Source organism: Bubalus kerabau, chromosome 18 (assembly GCF_029407905.1).
Source record: "Bubalus kerabau isolate K-KA32 ecotype Philippines breed swamp buffalo chromosome 18, PCC_UOA_SB_1v2, whole genome shotgun sequence".
Taxonomy (NCBI): Eukaryota; Metazoa; Chordata; class Mammalia; order Artiodactyla; family Bovidae; genus Bubalus; species Bubalus kerabau.
The window spans coordinates 5,973,692-5,990,132 of NC_073641.1; the positions used below are offsets into that span (position 1 = coordinate 5,973,692).

At 48.2% G+C, this 16,441-nt stretch overlaps 1 protein-coding gene across 1 annotated transcript in view; it reads right to left on the minus strand.

Annotated features, from left to right (window-relative positions):
- Positions 1 to 695: 695 nt before the first annotated feature.
- SH3PXD2B (SH3 and PX domains 2B) overlaps positions 696 to 16,441 on the minus strand; it is a 119,618-nt gene continuing 103,872 nt past the window's right edge. Inside the window, exon 13 of the mRNA XM_055554636.1 lies at positions 696 to 3,974. Coding sequence (XP_055410611.1) covers positions 2,397 to 3,974 — 1,578 coding nt within the window. The 3' untranslated portion in view covers positions 696 to 2,396. The remainder of the gene's footprint in view (positions 3,975 to 16,441) is intronic.

Consider the following 16,441-nt stretch of genomic DNA (forward strand, 5'->3'; position numbering starts at 1 on the left):
TCAGAGGAGGAGATGAGGTCAAAGACAAACCCCTTCAGTGGAAACCGCACACAAGAACCTAAGCTCTTCACAGCCAGGCATGGAGCCACCCACAGCCTGGTCTTTACTCAGCGCCTGGCACATAGTAGGCGCTCACAAAATTGTAGAAAAGTTTCATGAAGGCAGAGAAAGAATTGGAAAAAAAATTGAGAATTCTGTCTTTTGAAAGGTAGTCAAATCCTACATAACAGCTTCACAAATGGTGTTTAAACCAACGTGGGTCAAAAACAGGGAAACATGCTACGGGGCCTCCCCCAAGATGAGGTGACCTTGGAGGGTGGGTGGCCCTCTCCCATTCTCTCTCCTGCCTCTGGCTGCTACTGACCCCCGCAAAGTTCTGGGCACAGGGCCAAGGGGCAAGCGGGTGCTGCAAGGGAACCTTGGAGCCCTGCCCCAGACTCTGGGGTGTGGGATGTACAGACCTGCTGAAGGAAGGAATAAAGATGCTACTGTGGATCAGGGGAGGCTCCTTCTCCTGCAGCAGCGTCCACAGCCCAAGTGGCAATGAGGCGGGGGGAGGGCGGGACGGGAGTCGGGGGAGAGCGTAGAGGACTGTCTGCACATCAGTCCTTGGCACTGCGAGCAGCCCCCAGGAAGCCACAAGAGCATGGCAGCAGATGACGGCTCTGAGTCAGAGCCTCTGGGGCAGGACGGGGCTACTTACTGTCCTGCAGGGAAGGGGGGGATAGGGCGTGTGCTGCCCTCTCACGTCGTTCCCCAGCCCCACCCCAGCCCAGGCAACCTGGGCCACAGGCTGTGGGCTAGGAGCCAGAAACCCTGGGTCCTGATTCTTGTTCTGTAGTGTAACTGTGCCTCTGTGTGCCTCAGTGAACCACATCAGTCAAATGGGTGCAAGGGCTGCCCTGGGTTCTTTCCCACGAGACCACAGAGAGGGAGAGTGCGTGGAAAAAAAAGAAAAGGAAGAAAACTACTCTTCGAGAACCAGCGAGCAGCAGGAAGCAGCAGCAGAGAGAGACAGAAGGTTCTGCCTGGCCCCTGGGCCCCTCTATGGGGCTACTGCTTAACTCTGCTCAGTCTGCTGGAGATCCAGCTGCTGGCCCTTGAGCCACTGGGGCCCCTTGGGACTGGCATGTGAGACCACCTTGGCTCCCCTTGCTTCATAAGCTCTATCCCCCGGGGGTCACAAGCACAAGAGCAGGAAGCAGGGCTCCGTGGCAACACCAGGGTGCTGGGCAGCCCCTGGGTGGTGCAGCTGTGGGGGTTCAGGGCAGCCTTTAGCAGATGCCACAAGGGGTTGGAGGGGTGGTGGGAGTGGGAGCAGCCACGTGGCCCCCTGATGCACACCCATGGCAGCCCGCCAGTATCTCCCTCTCCCCCGCCTGGTTGGCTCTCACAGGGCACAGGCATGGAAGTCAGGCCAGCCTAGACTCACACCCCCTTCCCTCCTCTTCCCAGCTAGTGTGCCCTTGGGCACACCGAACCCGTTTCCTCATCTATAAAACAGGTACACTGGATCAGAGAGGGCTATTGTGAGGGCTCCCCATGAAGGGAAAGTGCCAAGTACAGCGTTTGGCACCAATTAGCTACTCAGCAAAGAGGAGTTCCCAGGGGGGCATGGCCTGTGAAGGGTCCCCTTTCTCAAACGAACTTTGAGATTCTTGCACTAGGGAGGCAGAAGTGAAAGGCCCCCCCAAAAGCAGACTGGGGATTCTTGTTTAAATGCATTGGATTGGACCAGAGTCTGCAGCAGGAAAGTGAAGCATGCTTGCAGCTGGCCGCACTCCTCTAGAACTGATCACGGTCCCAGCACAGAAGGGAGGACGGCTGGGCGGGCCTCCAGGCCCCATGCCTGGGGCAGCTGCATCTGCTTGAACCTGAGAGGCCCGGGGACCTGAGGCCTTGGGCAAGAGGACACCTCCCTGGGATCAGCAACAGAGCCGACTTCTACACAAGAAAGTTCTTTCTGGGACCAGGCATTTGGGAAGCGAGTGAATCAAGTCGCTGGACATGAATGAACTGGGTAGGAAGCTGGGGACATTCTTAGGACTCTGATCCGAGCAACGAGAAACCCTTTCTGCAGTTTCTCCAGATGATGGGTTCTGGTCCCGGAAGCCTCAGAGAGTCAGGGTCCCACTGCTGGGTGGGCAGCAAGCTGCTGGGCGGCAATGCCACTGGCCTTAAGGCAGGGATGTTAAGTCAAGAGAAAGGGGTGTGGCCTCGAAGCCTCCAGGGGATGCTATGATGGGAGGGATCACTCTCCACCCCGGAAAGAAACCACAGTATTCCATTCTTCCTTCCTTTGACGTTGCGTGGAGGATGATAAATTAAGAGGCATATTAAATATGTGGGTAAAGCCAGCAGGGACACGCAAGACCTCCAGGCAGGAGAGGAGGCGGCTAGGGCTTCTTTCTGAGATAGTTGGAAGGAATCCACCCTTCCCAGGACGGGGCCCCACTCTGGACCTGGCAGAACCACCAGCCGCTGCTGTTCTTTTCCCGGACCTCGAACACCGTCCCCTCCTGGAAGCTGCTGGTATCTTGGTCTCCTTCAAAGTTGGCCACGGCCACATACAAGTCCTTCGGGCCGTCGGTGCTGGGGAAGGGGCCTGCAGCTACTTTCTCCTTGTTTTCTCCCGTCTTGCCCATCATCCGTGGCCCCAGCCCACCTTTGCCTCGCATGTCATCCTGGCCCCCTGAGGAGTTGGAGAGAAAAGGTTTGGCTTTCGGGGGAACAAGCAGGGCCCGGCCTGGGGCAGGAGCTGCCTTGCCTTCGCTGCTCTCCCGCTGCGGCCCTCTGACCTCTGGAAGGGGCCCTCTGACCTCTGGAAGTGGACCTCTGACCTCTGGAAGGGGCCTAGACGATGAGGAGGTTTTCTTGGGGGGTGGTGGCCTCCGAGGCGGGACCACAGGTCTCTGGAGGGATGCCTCTTGGAGAGGGACTGGCGTGGCCTTAGGCACAGGATCGGTGGTCTTGGCTGGCCTTGGAGGGGCTCTGCAGGGCGCCTCCTTTGGGCTGGGCCCCTCCTGCTTGCTCGTCCTGTCCTGGGCACGGCCAGGCCCCTCCCCTGGAGGGAAGCCACGACTGAAGGCCCCATCCTGGCCTCCTCCCGCCTGGTGGCTGCTCTCTCCATCTACAGAGGCCTTCTCCTGGGACTTGGCAGGCCTGAGCTTGCTCCGGAGGTTACAGATGTCCACTTGGTCTTCGCCCTGAGGTGGCTCTGTCCTGGGGGAAGGAGCTGGTTTTGGCCTAACCTGAGGTTTGGACTTCAAGAAAAGGTTCTGGGGAACGGCTTCCGGCTTCTCCTCCGGTGGGCCAGCTTTGGATTTGGAGATAGGTCGCAGGCTGGGCTTCTTCACCTCCTTGGCCAGCACTCTGTGGCCGCACTCCAGCCCCGTCTCATTTTTCAGCTGGAACAACTTGCTTTTCTCAGGTTTGGGCTCCGCTTTCCTGCTGTCCCGGGCTGGCGGGGCGTGTTTGGCTGGGATCATTGGCAAGATCATGCCAGGTGGCTTGGGTGAGGAACCCCTGAACTGCTCCATCCTCTGCCGCTCCTGCAGTTCCCCTTCTGACTTGATGATGGATTCTTTCCGGGGAGGGAGACTGGGTTTCTCCTCCAGGTCGGGGTCTGAGATCTCCTCGTAGCCTGCACATGAAGACGTGTCTGAAGACGCCTTCCTCAGCACCTCCTTACCACCCTTCCAGTCTTTGGCCCACGGCGTCCCGGAGTCCCCTGCGCCATGCGGGGCGTCGGGCAGGGGCCGGGAGGGGCCGCTGGCTTCACTGCCCGAGCTGTTTTCCACTGCTGCTGTGTCCCCCAGCCGGAGCTGTGCCACCTCGTTGGGCAACGGAGCCAGGAAGTTGGGTCTTGAGGCATTGCTAGTCTTCTTATACTTGTCAATGAAGGTCGCTGGGGCCCATCCCTCCTTATCTTCGATCTGAATGTACCACCAGCCGCTTAAGTTCTTCTCGATCACCTGAAAGGGAGGGCAGAGGAAAGCTCTGAGTAAGAATGGAGGCAGGGCCAGGGGCCAGGGTGGGCTGGGAGAGCCCACGTGCAACTGAGGCTCTACAATCAGAGACTTTACATTCGGCAGGTTCCCAGACTGTATCTACCAGGCGGACCATCTATGGAGACTGCTGTGTATAAGAAACATCTTACACAGGGGTAGGTGCTTGTCTACTTTAGGATTCCTCAAAAAAGCAGTCCTTGAGACATGAACTCTGGTGTAGGTAGGTAATTTGAGAGATGGTTCCAGGAAGCGGAAGTGAGGAAAGGGAGGGCCAATTAGGAACAGGTTAAGGCTCTAGGCCTACTACTACTACTAAGTCACTTCAGTCGTGTCCGACTCTGTGCGACCCCATAGACGGCAGCCCACCAGGCTCCCCCGTCCCTGGGATTCTCCAGGCAAGAACACTGGAGTGGGTTGCCATTTCCTTCTCCAATGCAGGAAAGTGAAAAGTGAAAGTGAAGTCGCTCAGTCGTGTCTGACTCTTAGCGACCCCATGGACTGCAGCCTATCAGGCTCCTCCATCCATGGGATTTTCCAGGCAAAAGTACGGGAGTGGGGTGCCATTGCCTTCTCCGAAGGCTCTAGGCCAGCGGGGCTTAATTCAACAGGACCCTATGAGAGACAGTGCAGAATCAGACACGGGGTGGGGACACTGACCTCCTGACTCCTAGTCCCCCCACTGCCTGGACATTAACCTCTCCCCTTTCGGGGTGGTGTGCTCAGGCGAGCATAGTGGGTGGGAAGCAGTCGGGGGCGGGGATGCAGGGCAGGCCACCAGCAGTGTCTGCTAAAATTCTGAAGTGGTTCAAGACAAACCCCCAGTACAGCCCAAACTAGCCTTGATCATTGCTCCTTTGGTTGAGCACCAGACAAAGACGCTGGCTGGTGTTTACAGGCATGGTGTATGAAAAACGTGCATCCTTAACTGTGGGAGTCACACCCGCTCATGTTTGGATACAGGGGAACTGATGCTGATGGAAGTTTAACAGACTCCCCTCTCATCTCTCTCTCCCTCTGGGACACAGGCTCATTGAGTGGAATGGTGGGTAGAATCACTCATATTATTTAAGATCTTACATTTCCTGTCTCCTTTTTGTTTAGAACCATGTGGCTGAATTCACACGGGTGAAAGGTGTACATGCTCCATATTATGGACTGCATTCAGGCGCCCCCACCCCTACATTCACACACTAAGCCCTAATCTCCCTACCTTAGACCATGACTATATTTGAAAACAGAGCTTTTAAAGAGGTAATTAGGTTAAAACAGGGTCGTTGGGGTGGGGTTGTGAATTGTTATCCTTTTAAGGGGAGATTAGGACACAGAACATCCAGCATGAGGGGAGACCACGTGTGAACCCAGGGAAGTGACCGGCTGTGAACCAAGGAGAGGCTAAATCTGACACCTTGACCTTGAACATCCAGCCTTAAGAATATGAGAAAATACACCTCTGCTGTTTAAACCAACCAGTCTGTGGTCTTTGGTGAGGGTAGCCAGGGCAAACGAATACACAGCAATACGTCAGCAGGCTCTGTGCACAGGAGAGCTGACTAATTACAACCACCCGAGAAGACAGGGATTTTCACGCCATTGTACACTTGCAGAGCTGAGCCCCATGAGAGCTGAAGAACTCACAGAGGCTCACACAGAATGTCAGGGGTGGAGGTGGGAGTCAAAGGCTGGGGAGCAGCCTCCAGAGCCCGAGTCTTTACCACAATCCATCCCTGCCCTGGAAAGTGGATGCTGCTTGGGGCGGGGGGAGGGAAATGGTGCCTGAGGTGAGAAACCACCGAGGCAGAAGGCTGTGGGTGCAGTTCTGCTGTTGCACTCTGCTGCCCAGACCACAGAGGAAGGGCAGCCACCCACCCAGCGCAGGGGCAGAGGCCGGGCTCGGTTCTGGCCGCCTGAAGAGCCCCGGTCAGGCCCAGGCCTGAGAGGCCATACCACAAAACAGAGAGGAGGGGAAGAACAATCACGCCCACGCGCAGGTTTCCATGATGACCACAGAAGGGAATATGTGCGGCAGCGCTTGGTAAAGGAGGGAAAATGCTACCTACTAGTCATTAAACTTCAGGGGAGAGCCTGGGAGTGCAGCAAGCACATGGCAGGCAGATATTTAACACATCCCATTGGAGTCTCTCCAGGAAAGGGTAATGAGAAATGGAAGTCTCTTATGTGCAGGCGGCCAGCATCTTACCAACACATGCTAGCTCTGGTGATGATTCCAGGTGATGCTTGGTGTACAAGTCATTACCGGCACATCCATAAATTTAAACTCTAAGTATGTACATAAGTGAATGAAAACAGAACAGTAATCAAACTAATACATCAGGGAGGGTTTGCTGAGCTTACACTCTACCATGTACCGTGGCGGAAGCTCTAAACATTTTTGTTCTTTTTAATTTTGTTGTTGTTAAAAGGTAATTTTAATTTATCCTTTTTTAGAATTTACTTTTATTTATTTATTTGACTGCACTGAGTCTTAGTTGTGGCGTGCAGGATGCAGCATGTGAACTCTTAGTTGCGGCCTGTGGGGTCTAGTTCCCTGACCAGGGGTGGAACCCAGGCCCCCCAGACCACCAGGGAAGTCCCTGTGTATCTGTGTTCTTAATCATCACGTATGGTAGTTTTTATTAACTAGAGAGAGGCTACGAGCTACTGTGAATACAGACATACCTTGTTTTCTTGTGCTTCACTCAACTGTGCTCTAGAGATACTGCATTTTTTTTTTTTAACCAAATTGAAGGTCTGTGGCAACCCTGCATCAAGCAAGTCTATTGGTGCCATTTTTTCAACAGCAGTTGCTCCCTTCATATCTTCCTGTCACATTTTGGTCATTCTCACTACAGGACTGGAAAAGGTCAGTTTTCATTCCAATCCCAAAGAAGGGCAATGCCAAAGAATGTTCAAACTACTGTGCAATTGCACTTATCTCAGATGCTAGCAAGGTTATGCTCAAAATCCTTCAAGCTAGGCTTCATCTGTATGTGAGAACTTCCAGATGTACAAGCTGGGTTTACAAAAGGCAGAAGAACCAAATATCAATTTGCCAACACTCCTTGGATCACAGGGAAAGCTAGGGAATTCCAGAAAAACACCTACTTCTTTTTCAATGATTATGCTAAAGTCTTCGACTGTGCACTTGTGTGTGCCTGTGTTTAGTTCCTCAGTCCTGTTTGCCTCTCTGCCACCCTTTGGACTGTAGTCCACCAGGCTTCTCTGTCCATGAGAGTTTTCAGGAAGGATACTGGACTGGGTTGCCATTTCCTCCTCCAAGGGATCTTCCTGACCCAGGGTTCGAACCCACGACTCCTGTGTCTCCTGCATTACAGGTGGATTATTTACCCAGTGAGCCATCAGGGAAGCCTTGGACTGTGTGGATCACAACAAACTGGAAAATTCTTAAAGAGATGGGAACACCAGACCACCTTACCTGTTTCCTGAGAAATCTGTATGCAGGTCAGAAGCAACAGTTAAAACTGAATATGGGACAACTGACTGGTACAAAATTGGGAAAGGAGTATGACAAGGTTGTATACTGTCACCCTGCTTATTTAATTTATATGCAGAGTACATCATGCAAAATGCTGAGCTAGATGAAGCACAAGCTGGAATCAAGATTGCTGGGAGAGATATCAACAACCTCAGGTATGTAGATGATACCACTCTAATGGCAGAAAGTGAAGAGGAACTAAAGAGTTTCTTGATGAGGGTGAAAAAGGAGAGTGAAAAAGCTGATTAAAATTCAACATTCAAAAAACTAAGATGATGGCATCCAGTCCCATCATTTCATGGCAAACACGGAACAAATGGACACAGTGACAGATTTTCTTCTCTTGGGCTCCAAAATCACTGCAGATGGTGACTGCAGCCATGAAATTAAAAGACGTATGTTCTTTGGAAGGAAAGCTATGACAAATTTAGACAGCATATTAAAAAGCAGAGACATCACTTTGCTAACAAAGGTCCACATAGTAAAAGCCATGGTTTTTCCAGTAGTCATGTACAGATGTGAGAGTTGGACCATAAAGAAGACTGAGTGCTAAGGAATTGGTGCTTTCAAATTGTGGTGCTGGAGAGGATCTTCAGAATTGCTTGGACTGCAAGAAGGTCAAACCAGTCTATCCGAAAGGAAATCACCCTGAATATTCATTGGAAGGACTGATGCTGAAAGTGAGGCTCCAATGCTATGGCCTCCTGATGCCAATAGCTAATTCATGGAAAAGACCCTGATGCTGGGAAAGATGGAAGGCAAAAGGAGAAGGGGACAGCAGAGGATGAGATAGTTAGATAGCATCATTGACTCAATGGACATGAATTTGAGCAAACTCAGGGAGATAGTGAAGGATGGAGGAGCCTGGGGGGCTGAAGTCCATGGGGCTGCAAAGAATCTGACAGGACTTAGTGACTGAACAACATCATATTTCAAACTCTTTCATTGTTATCATTTGAGTAATGGTGATCTGTGATCAGTGATCTTTGAGGTCATTGTTACAAGAAGATTATGACTCAGTGAAGTTTCAGATGGCTGGTAACATTATTTTAAGCAATTAAGTATTTTTAAAGTTTAAGTCTGCACATTTTTTTTAGATATAATGCTTAATGGACTATAGTGTAGTGTCAACATAACATTTTTTTTTGGCTCTGCTGTTTGGCATGTGGAATCTTAGTTCCCTGACTAGGGACTGAACCCCTGAAGTGGAAGCATACAGCCCTAACCACTGGAGCACCAGGGAATTCCAACACAATTTTTATATACACTGGGAAATCAAAACATTCACGTGACTCACTTTATTGTAATTTGGCTTTATAGTGGTAATCTGGAACTGAACCTGCAGTATCTCCAAGGTTGGCTTGTAAAAGCAAATGCAAAATCACAAGAATGGAGATGAAAGAAAAGAGCATGGACTTTAAAACAGGAGAGATCTAAGCTCAAATCCCAGCTCCACCACTTCCTAGATATGTAACCTTGGACATTTACCTAACCTCTCTTTGTCTCAAACACATGTATAACATGGGCTAAACATATCATCAACCTCTTGGGACTTCTGTGAAGATTAGTTATCAAGGATATAAGGGATCTGGCACAGATAAGTGCCTGTATCATCATATCATCACTAGTTAAACATGTCTTGAAGATACATAGACCGCACAAAGAACTAAGCTATTCCTATAGCTATACTGCTAGACTGCTGTGCTTCCATTAATGAATTCTGAACACTAAGATGGTGGTGAATTGAACCAGGAAGCAAAACTGAAAGAGAAGAAAACAAAGGATAACAGTGTTTATCATGTTAAGAGAAGACTACCTGGTTAAACCAAAAACTTTAGGGACAACTATTTCTCACCTGAGTCCTTCAAGTCACCACTGGCAGAACCTATGCCAACATCATAGAACAATAAAGCAGAGAAGTTTCAAGGATGGGTTACATCTGTGCTTCTGGAAAAGAATGCTGGGTATGTGAGCTATTTATTGGCTCAGCTTGAGCAAAAGCAGACAGGATAAAAGCCAGAAACAAGAAAGGGGAATGGGTCTGCTTGAAGTGGGGGTGGGACCTTGAAGGGAGACTCCCCAGCTCCCCAGAAAACCCCAGGGATCCACTCACTCCCTATGGCACACAGTCAGCCCTCAGCATCAGCACGATGTCTGGGATTCCCTGGTGGACTTTGTAACGTTCTAAGCCAATGAGTGCTGCTACTTATCAGCAAATGCCCTGTCAGCTGGCATGCTCAGTGGTGTGTGTTTGCACAAAATCCTGGAAACTCCTCGTCTTAAAGGAAAAGGTTTTATCATGGTTTTCAGCACTCTTGGGGAAAAAAAGCAAAACACTTTTATAATTTGCAAAGCGGACTTCTGGTTTCAAGATGGGAGATGGAATGAACAGCAGTTTCCTTTTAGTGCAATAAAGCCAGGAAATGAATAAACGAACACAAAGCCAAGCTCAGAAGGAGGCAGACAAGAAGTTAGTAGACCAGGAATTGTGAGGAATCACTAATGGATGGAAGCTGTAAGTCGGGGCAGTGGCCCAGGAATGCTACAGGGAGTTCTGCTGCAAAAGGGCTGCCAGGCTTCCAGGAGGTAGAATCTGGGATTAGTGAGGTCCGGGGGCAAGTCACCGGGGATTGATTACCTGCGATACCAGGGCAGAAGCAACCATGCTGGTTGACCCCTCTGTGCCCTCTACTCCGATTCTGTAAAGCAGGTGGAGAGAACGAAGTGATTGCTCACAAGTGGAAACAGTGGAAAGGTAAGCTCGGGTCAGAGATATGACACTGCTCATAGTCTCTAATCTGGCCCTGAAGCCACTGGAAGTCAACCAGCCCCTTGGAGATACTCCCCAGCTGGGCTTTTGACTGTCTGTCGCCTCTTTTTGTACAGCCCAAGTACTAATACCATGAAAAGAACTGAAATAAATACCAAGACCACTGCAAAGGATTTAACATTGAGGAAAGAGATCATGAACAGTAACACATTTAATATTCTTAGATAAAGAACAGTATAGAAATCGTGAAAGAATAGGCTATTGTGAAACATGAACAGGTAACTATGAAAAAGACTTGGTAAGAGCTCTTGGAAATAAAAATGATAATTGCTGAAATAAAATAATAAAGAGACTGAATTGTTAAAAAGAAAACAATTAATGGACTAAAAGATGAAGCAGAATACGCCAGGAATGCAGAACAAAGTGATGAAAATGAAAAAAAGGAAAGTTAAGCGACATGGAGTTCTCATACTGTTTCATAACCATTCCAGAGGGGAAGAATAAAAAGAGTGAAGATAGTCAGTATTTAATTATGTACAAGTGGGAAATTTTATAGGTAGATCTCCTAGTCCTATAATTGAAAAGATCCACCATATGCTGAGCAGGGTAAAAATAAAGAAAGGTACCTAGACATGCTGTAGAGACATGCCAGCAGTTTAAAGACAGTGAGGAGCTCCTGAGAAAATCAGAGGAATGACAGCTAATGAAAAAGAACAAGGAACAGGTGATAGCAGCACCTGGCTAGCAACGGTCAATGCAAGAAGAGAATGGAGTAATCTGTTCAGCACGCCAAGGGAAGACGACCGGAATTCAAAAGTCAATCCCTGAAGAATGGGGGAGGATAACATTCACTCATCATAATGCCAGGAAAGCATTATGGGACTTCCCTGGTGGTCCAGCGGTTAAGGATCCTCCTGCCAATGAAGGAGACACAGGTTTGATCCCTGGTCTGTGAAGATTCCCTGCTTGCTGCAACTAGAGAAAGCCCGTGTGCAACAACAAAGACCTAGCACAGCCCAAAATAGAATTAAAACAAGAAAGCATTCTGGACACAAATAAGGGCCTGCCCTCAGTTAAGGACTGAAATGTATGAACCCATCGTGCATACGTGTGTGTTTGCAACCCTATGGACTGCAGCCTGCCAGGCTCCTCGTCCATGGAACGTTTCAGGCAAGAATACTGGAGTGGGTTGCCATTTCCTCCTCCAGGGGATCTTCCCAACCCAGGGATCAAACCCATGCCTCCTGTGTTGGCAGGCAGATTCTTTACCACTGAGCCACTTGGGAACCCCATACAAACCCACAGAAACTACCAAAAGGGTAGAGAAGGGACACCATTGTGAACCCAGGGAGGCTTCCCAGATGAGGCAGGGATATGAAGAATAAATTGGATTTTGATATGCCAAGTTTCATTCAAAGAACAGCCTTGAGTGCTTTCCATGAGAAAGCAGGTAGTGGGCTAAGAGCTAGGTTAAAGGCAGAGAGGGATAGGGAAGCCTAGCGTGCTGCAGTCCATGGGGTCACAGAGACTCAGACATGACTTGGTGACTGAACAACAAAAGGCAGAGAGAGCAAGAGAGGTGGGGCAGGGGTTCAGAGGAAAGCAGTGAAAATAAGGCTGATCAGTAGTGGAAGGAGGAACAGCCCTTGATGTGGAACGATGTTAAGAAACAGGCGTATGTTTCACACCAGAACATCAGTACATGTTTTGCAACAGCAAAATGGGAGAACTGGACATAGAATTTATCTTGAAGCCCAAGCAGGATATCTGGAGAGTTTGCTCTGTGGACTTGAAGTTAGTAAGAACAGATTGGGAGAAAAATAATAGGAGCAGATAAAGACCCTTTTAGAGTCTTGGAGGTATTTCTACTGTCCCCTCAGTTTCTCTGTGAGAATTGGGATTTGAATTTTATAAAAATAAGTTTGAGAGGCTTCAACTCAGGTTCTTTAAACACCACTTCAGACAGCCCCTCTGATGCCTGCATGGACTGAAGAGCACAGGGAGTAAGAAGTCTCTGGAGCAGCTTGGGTGAGGCACGGTAAGCAGCTCCTCCAGGGCTCACCGGGCCACTGTCCCGGGACGTAAGAGGAAGACAGAGGGAGGCAGGCAGAGTCGGAGCTGGGGAAAAATGGTGGGTGCTTCGGAGGTCTAGAAAAGAGACTGAAGACCCTTAGGGGACTTCCCTGGTGGTCTAGTGGTTAAGAATCCGCCTTCCAAGCCTGGATGGGAGGGAAGTTTGGGGGAGAGTGGATACGTGCATGTGTACTGCTGAGTCCCTTGACTGTTCACCTGAAACTGTCACAGCATTGTTTGTTCATCAGCTGTGGTGGTGTTCAGTCGCTCGGTCCTGTCTGACTCTATTCTTTGTGACCCTATGGACTGCAGCACACCAGGCTTCTCTGTCCTTCACCATCTCCCGCAGTTTGCTCAGACTCATGTCCATGGAGTCAGTGATGCCATCCAACCATCTTATCCTCTGTCTCCCCCTTCTCCTCCTGCCCTCAATCTTTTCCAGCATCAGGGTCTTTTCCAATGAGTCAGCACTTTGCATCAGGTGGCCAAAGTACTGGAGCTCCAGCTTCAGCATCAGCTACACCCCAATATAAAATAAGAAGTTTAAAAAAAAAAAAAGATCAGCTTTCCAAAGCAGGGAACATGGGTTCTGTCTCTGGTTGGGGAACTAAGATCTCATATGCTGTGGGGCAACTAAGCCCACACATGGCAACTAGAGAAGTCCACGTGGCATAGGGAAGCCCCAGCATGGCCAAAAAAAAGACACTTAGGACACACACCACACTCATGCACTGGCTCATAATCATCTGTTCACTCTCTGTGCCTGTCACTCATTCAAATGTGCGTTCACAAAGGAATGGCTCTCTGAGTACCTACTGTGGACCAGACAGGGTTAGAGGCGAGAATGAAGAGGAAAACATTCCCTGGTTTTCTGGGTATTAGCAGGAGGCTAGCGGGGAGATGGATTTTCATTGATTTAACAACATTTATTGCAAAACCACCATGTGCCAGGCACTGTGCTACCTCTGGGGTTACAGAAGTAAAAAAACAGATACGGTCTCCATCCTCCTGAGATCCTCAAATACTGGGCAGATAACCAGCAGGCTGTCAATACATCTGGTTCTAATCCGGAGACAGACAAGGGTTCAAATCCTGACTCTGTCACCTTTTGGCTGTGTGAGTTTGAATAGCATCTTTTTTCTGAGCCACAACTTCCTCATCTGAAAAACAGGGATTGAACCATTCCTGCCTCATAAGAATAAATGATAATATGATTAAGGGAGACACAGCCTGCGAGGTGCTGAGTGCTGTGGCTGGCACCTAACTGCTTCTCCGTTACGTATGGACTTCCCTTCAAGCTCTAACCCCATGAGAAAGAGAAGAGAAATGGGAGAGGAGAAAAAATAAAAGGAGAGAGAAGAGGCAAGCAGGGAAGGAGGTGATAAAAACAGAATACAAGCCAGTCACAAAGGCCACGTATATGATTCCACGCATATGAAAAGTCCAAAACTGATAAATCTCTGGACCCAGAAAACAGAGAAGTGACTGTCTGAGGCTGGGGCAGGGGCACTGAGAGGGAATGAGGAGAAATGGAGAGGGACTGCTAACGGGCCCAGGGCTTCTTATGTGGGTGATGAACTGCTCTCACGTTGATTATGGTGATGGTTGCACAACTTTCTAACTATACTAAAAAACCACTGAATTTTATACCTTAAATCACTGACTTGTATGGTATGTGAATTATATCTCAATAAAGCTGTTACCAAAATTTTAAAAATGCAGAAGTAGAAGATGGTGCCTAGACCAAGAATCCCAAGTAGAACAAGCTTGTATACAGCAAAGGAAACCGTGAACTAAAGGAAAAGACAGCCCACGGACTGGGAAAAAATATTTACATATGATGCAACTGACAAGGCTCAATTCCTAAAATAAATACACAGCTCATTCAACTCAACAACAAAAAGCAAACAGGCCAACTGAAAAACGGGCAGAAGACCTAAACAGACATTTCTCCAAAGAAGACACAGAGATGGCCAACAGGCACATGAAAAGGTGCTCACTATCACTAATTATTAGAGAAATGCAAATCAAAACTACAATGAAATATCACTTCACATGGGTCAGAATAGCCATCATTAAAAAAATCTACAAATCTACAATAACAAATGCTGGAGAGGCTGTGGAGAAAAGGGAACCCTCCCACACTGTTGGTGGGAATATACATTGGTGCAGCCATGAGAGAACAGTAAGGAAGTTCCTCACAAAACCAGTAGACTTGCCAAATGATTTAGCAATCCTGCTTCTGGGTACATATCCAGGTAGACCTCTAACTCAAACAGATAAGCACCTCAGTGTTCACTGCAGCACTATTCACAGCCAGGGCGTAGAGACAACCTAAGGTCCACCGACAGATGATAAAGATACAGTGTGCGCACACAGAGATACAAGGGAGTGCCACTCACTGACAGATGAGTGACAGATGACAAAGATACAGTGTGCGCACACAGAGATACAAGGGAGTGCCACTCACTGACAGATGAGTGACAGATGACAAAGATACAGTGTGCGCACACAGAGATACAAGGGAGTGCCACTCACTGACAGATGAGTGACAGATGACAAAGATGCAGTGTGCGCACATAGAGATACAATGGAGTGCCACTCACTGACAGATGAGTGACAGATGACAAAGATGCAGTGTGCGCACACAGAGATACAATGGAGTACCACTCACTGACAGATGAGTGACAGATGACAAAGATACAGTGTGCGCACACAGAGATACAATGGAGTACCACTCACTGACAGATGAGTGACAGATGATAAAGATACAGTGTGCGCACACAGAGATACAATGGAGTACCACTCACTGACAGATGAGTGACAGATGACAAAGATACAGTGTGCGCACATAGAGATACAATGGAGTACCACTCACTGACAGATGAGTGACAGATGATAAAGATACAGTGTGCGCACACAGAGATACAATGGAGTACCACTCACTGACAGATGAGTGACAGATGATAAAGATACAGTGTGCGCACACAGAGATACAATGGAGTGCCACTCACTGACAGATGAGTGACAGATGACAAAGATACAGTGTGCGCACACAGAGATACAATGGAGTACCACTCACTGACAGATGATAAAGATACAGTGTGTGCACACACAGAGATATGATGGAGTACCACTTACTGACAGATGAGTGACAGATGATAAAGATACAGTGTGTGCACATATGGAGATACAATGGAGTGCCACTCACTGACGGATGATAAAGATACAGTGTGGCATATAGAGATACAGTGGAGTACCACTCACTGACAGATGAGTGACAGATGATAAAGATACAGTGTGTTCACACATAGAGACAGTGTAAGAGATCTCTGGAACAATGTTAACTGCACCAGTATTCACATTATAGGGGTCCCAGAAGAAGAATACAGAGAGAAAGCACTTTAGAAAATATTTGAAGAGATAATAGCTGAAAATTTCCCTAACATGGGAAAGGAAACAGTCAACCAAGTCCAGGAAGTGCAGAGCATTCCAAGCAGGATAAATGCAAAGAGGAACACACTGAGACACATAGTAATTAAATTGACTAAAATTAAAGACAAAGATAAAATATTAAAAGCAACAAAGGAAAAACAATAAGTAACATACAAGGGAACTCCCATAAGGTTATCAAATGATTTCTCAACAGAAACTACAGGCCAGAAGGGAATGGTATGATTTATTTAAAGTGATGAAAAGGAAGAACCTACAACCAAGAATACTCTACCCAGCAAGACTGTGATTCATATTTAACAGAAAAATCAAAAGCTTTCCAGACAAGCAAAAGTTAAGAGAATTCAGCACCACCAAACCAGCTTTACAACGCTGAAGGAACTTCTCTAGGCAGGAAACACAAGAGAAGAAAAAGACCTACACAAAATAAACCCCAAACAATTAAGAAAATGGTAATTATATTGCCAATTACCTTAAATGTAAGTGGATTAAATGCACCAACCAAAAGATATAGACTGGCTGGGTGGATTAAAACAAGTGCATGTATGCACTTCTGCTTACCACACTGCTCTACTTAACCCCTCCAAATTGTATGTATTTATTTTATATTGTTAGGTTAATCATGTTTCCATTATGGCTTGC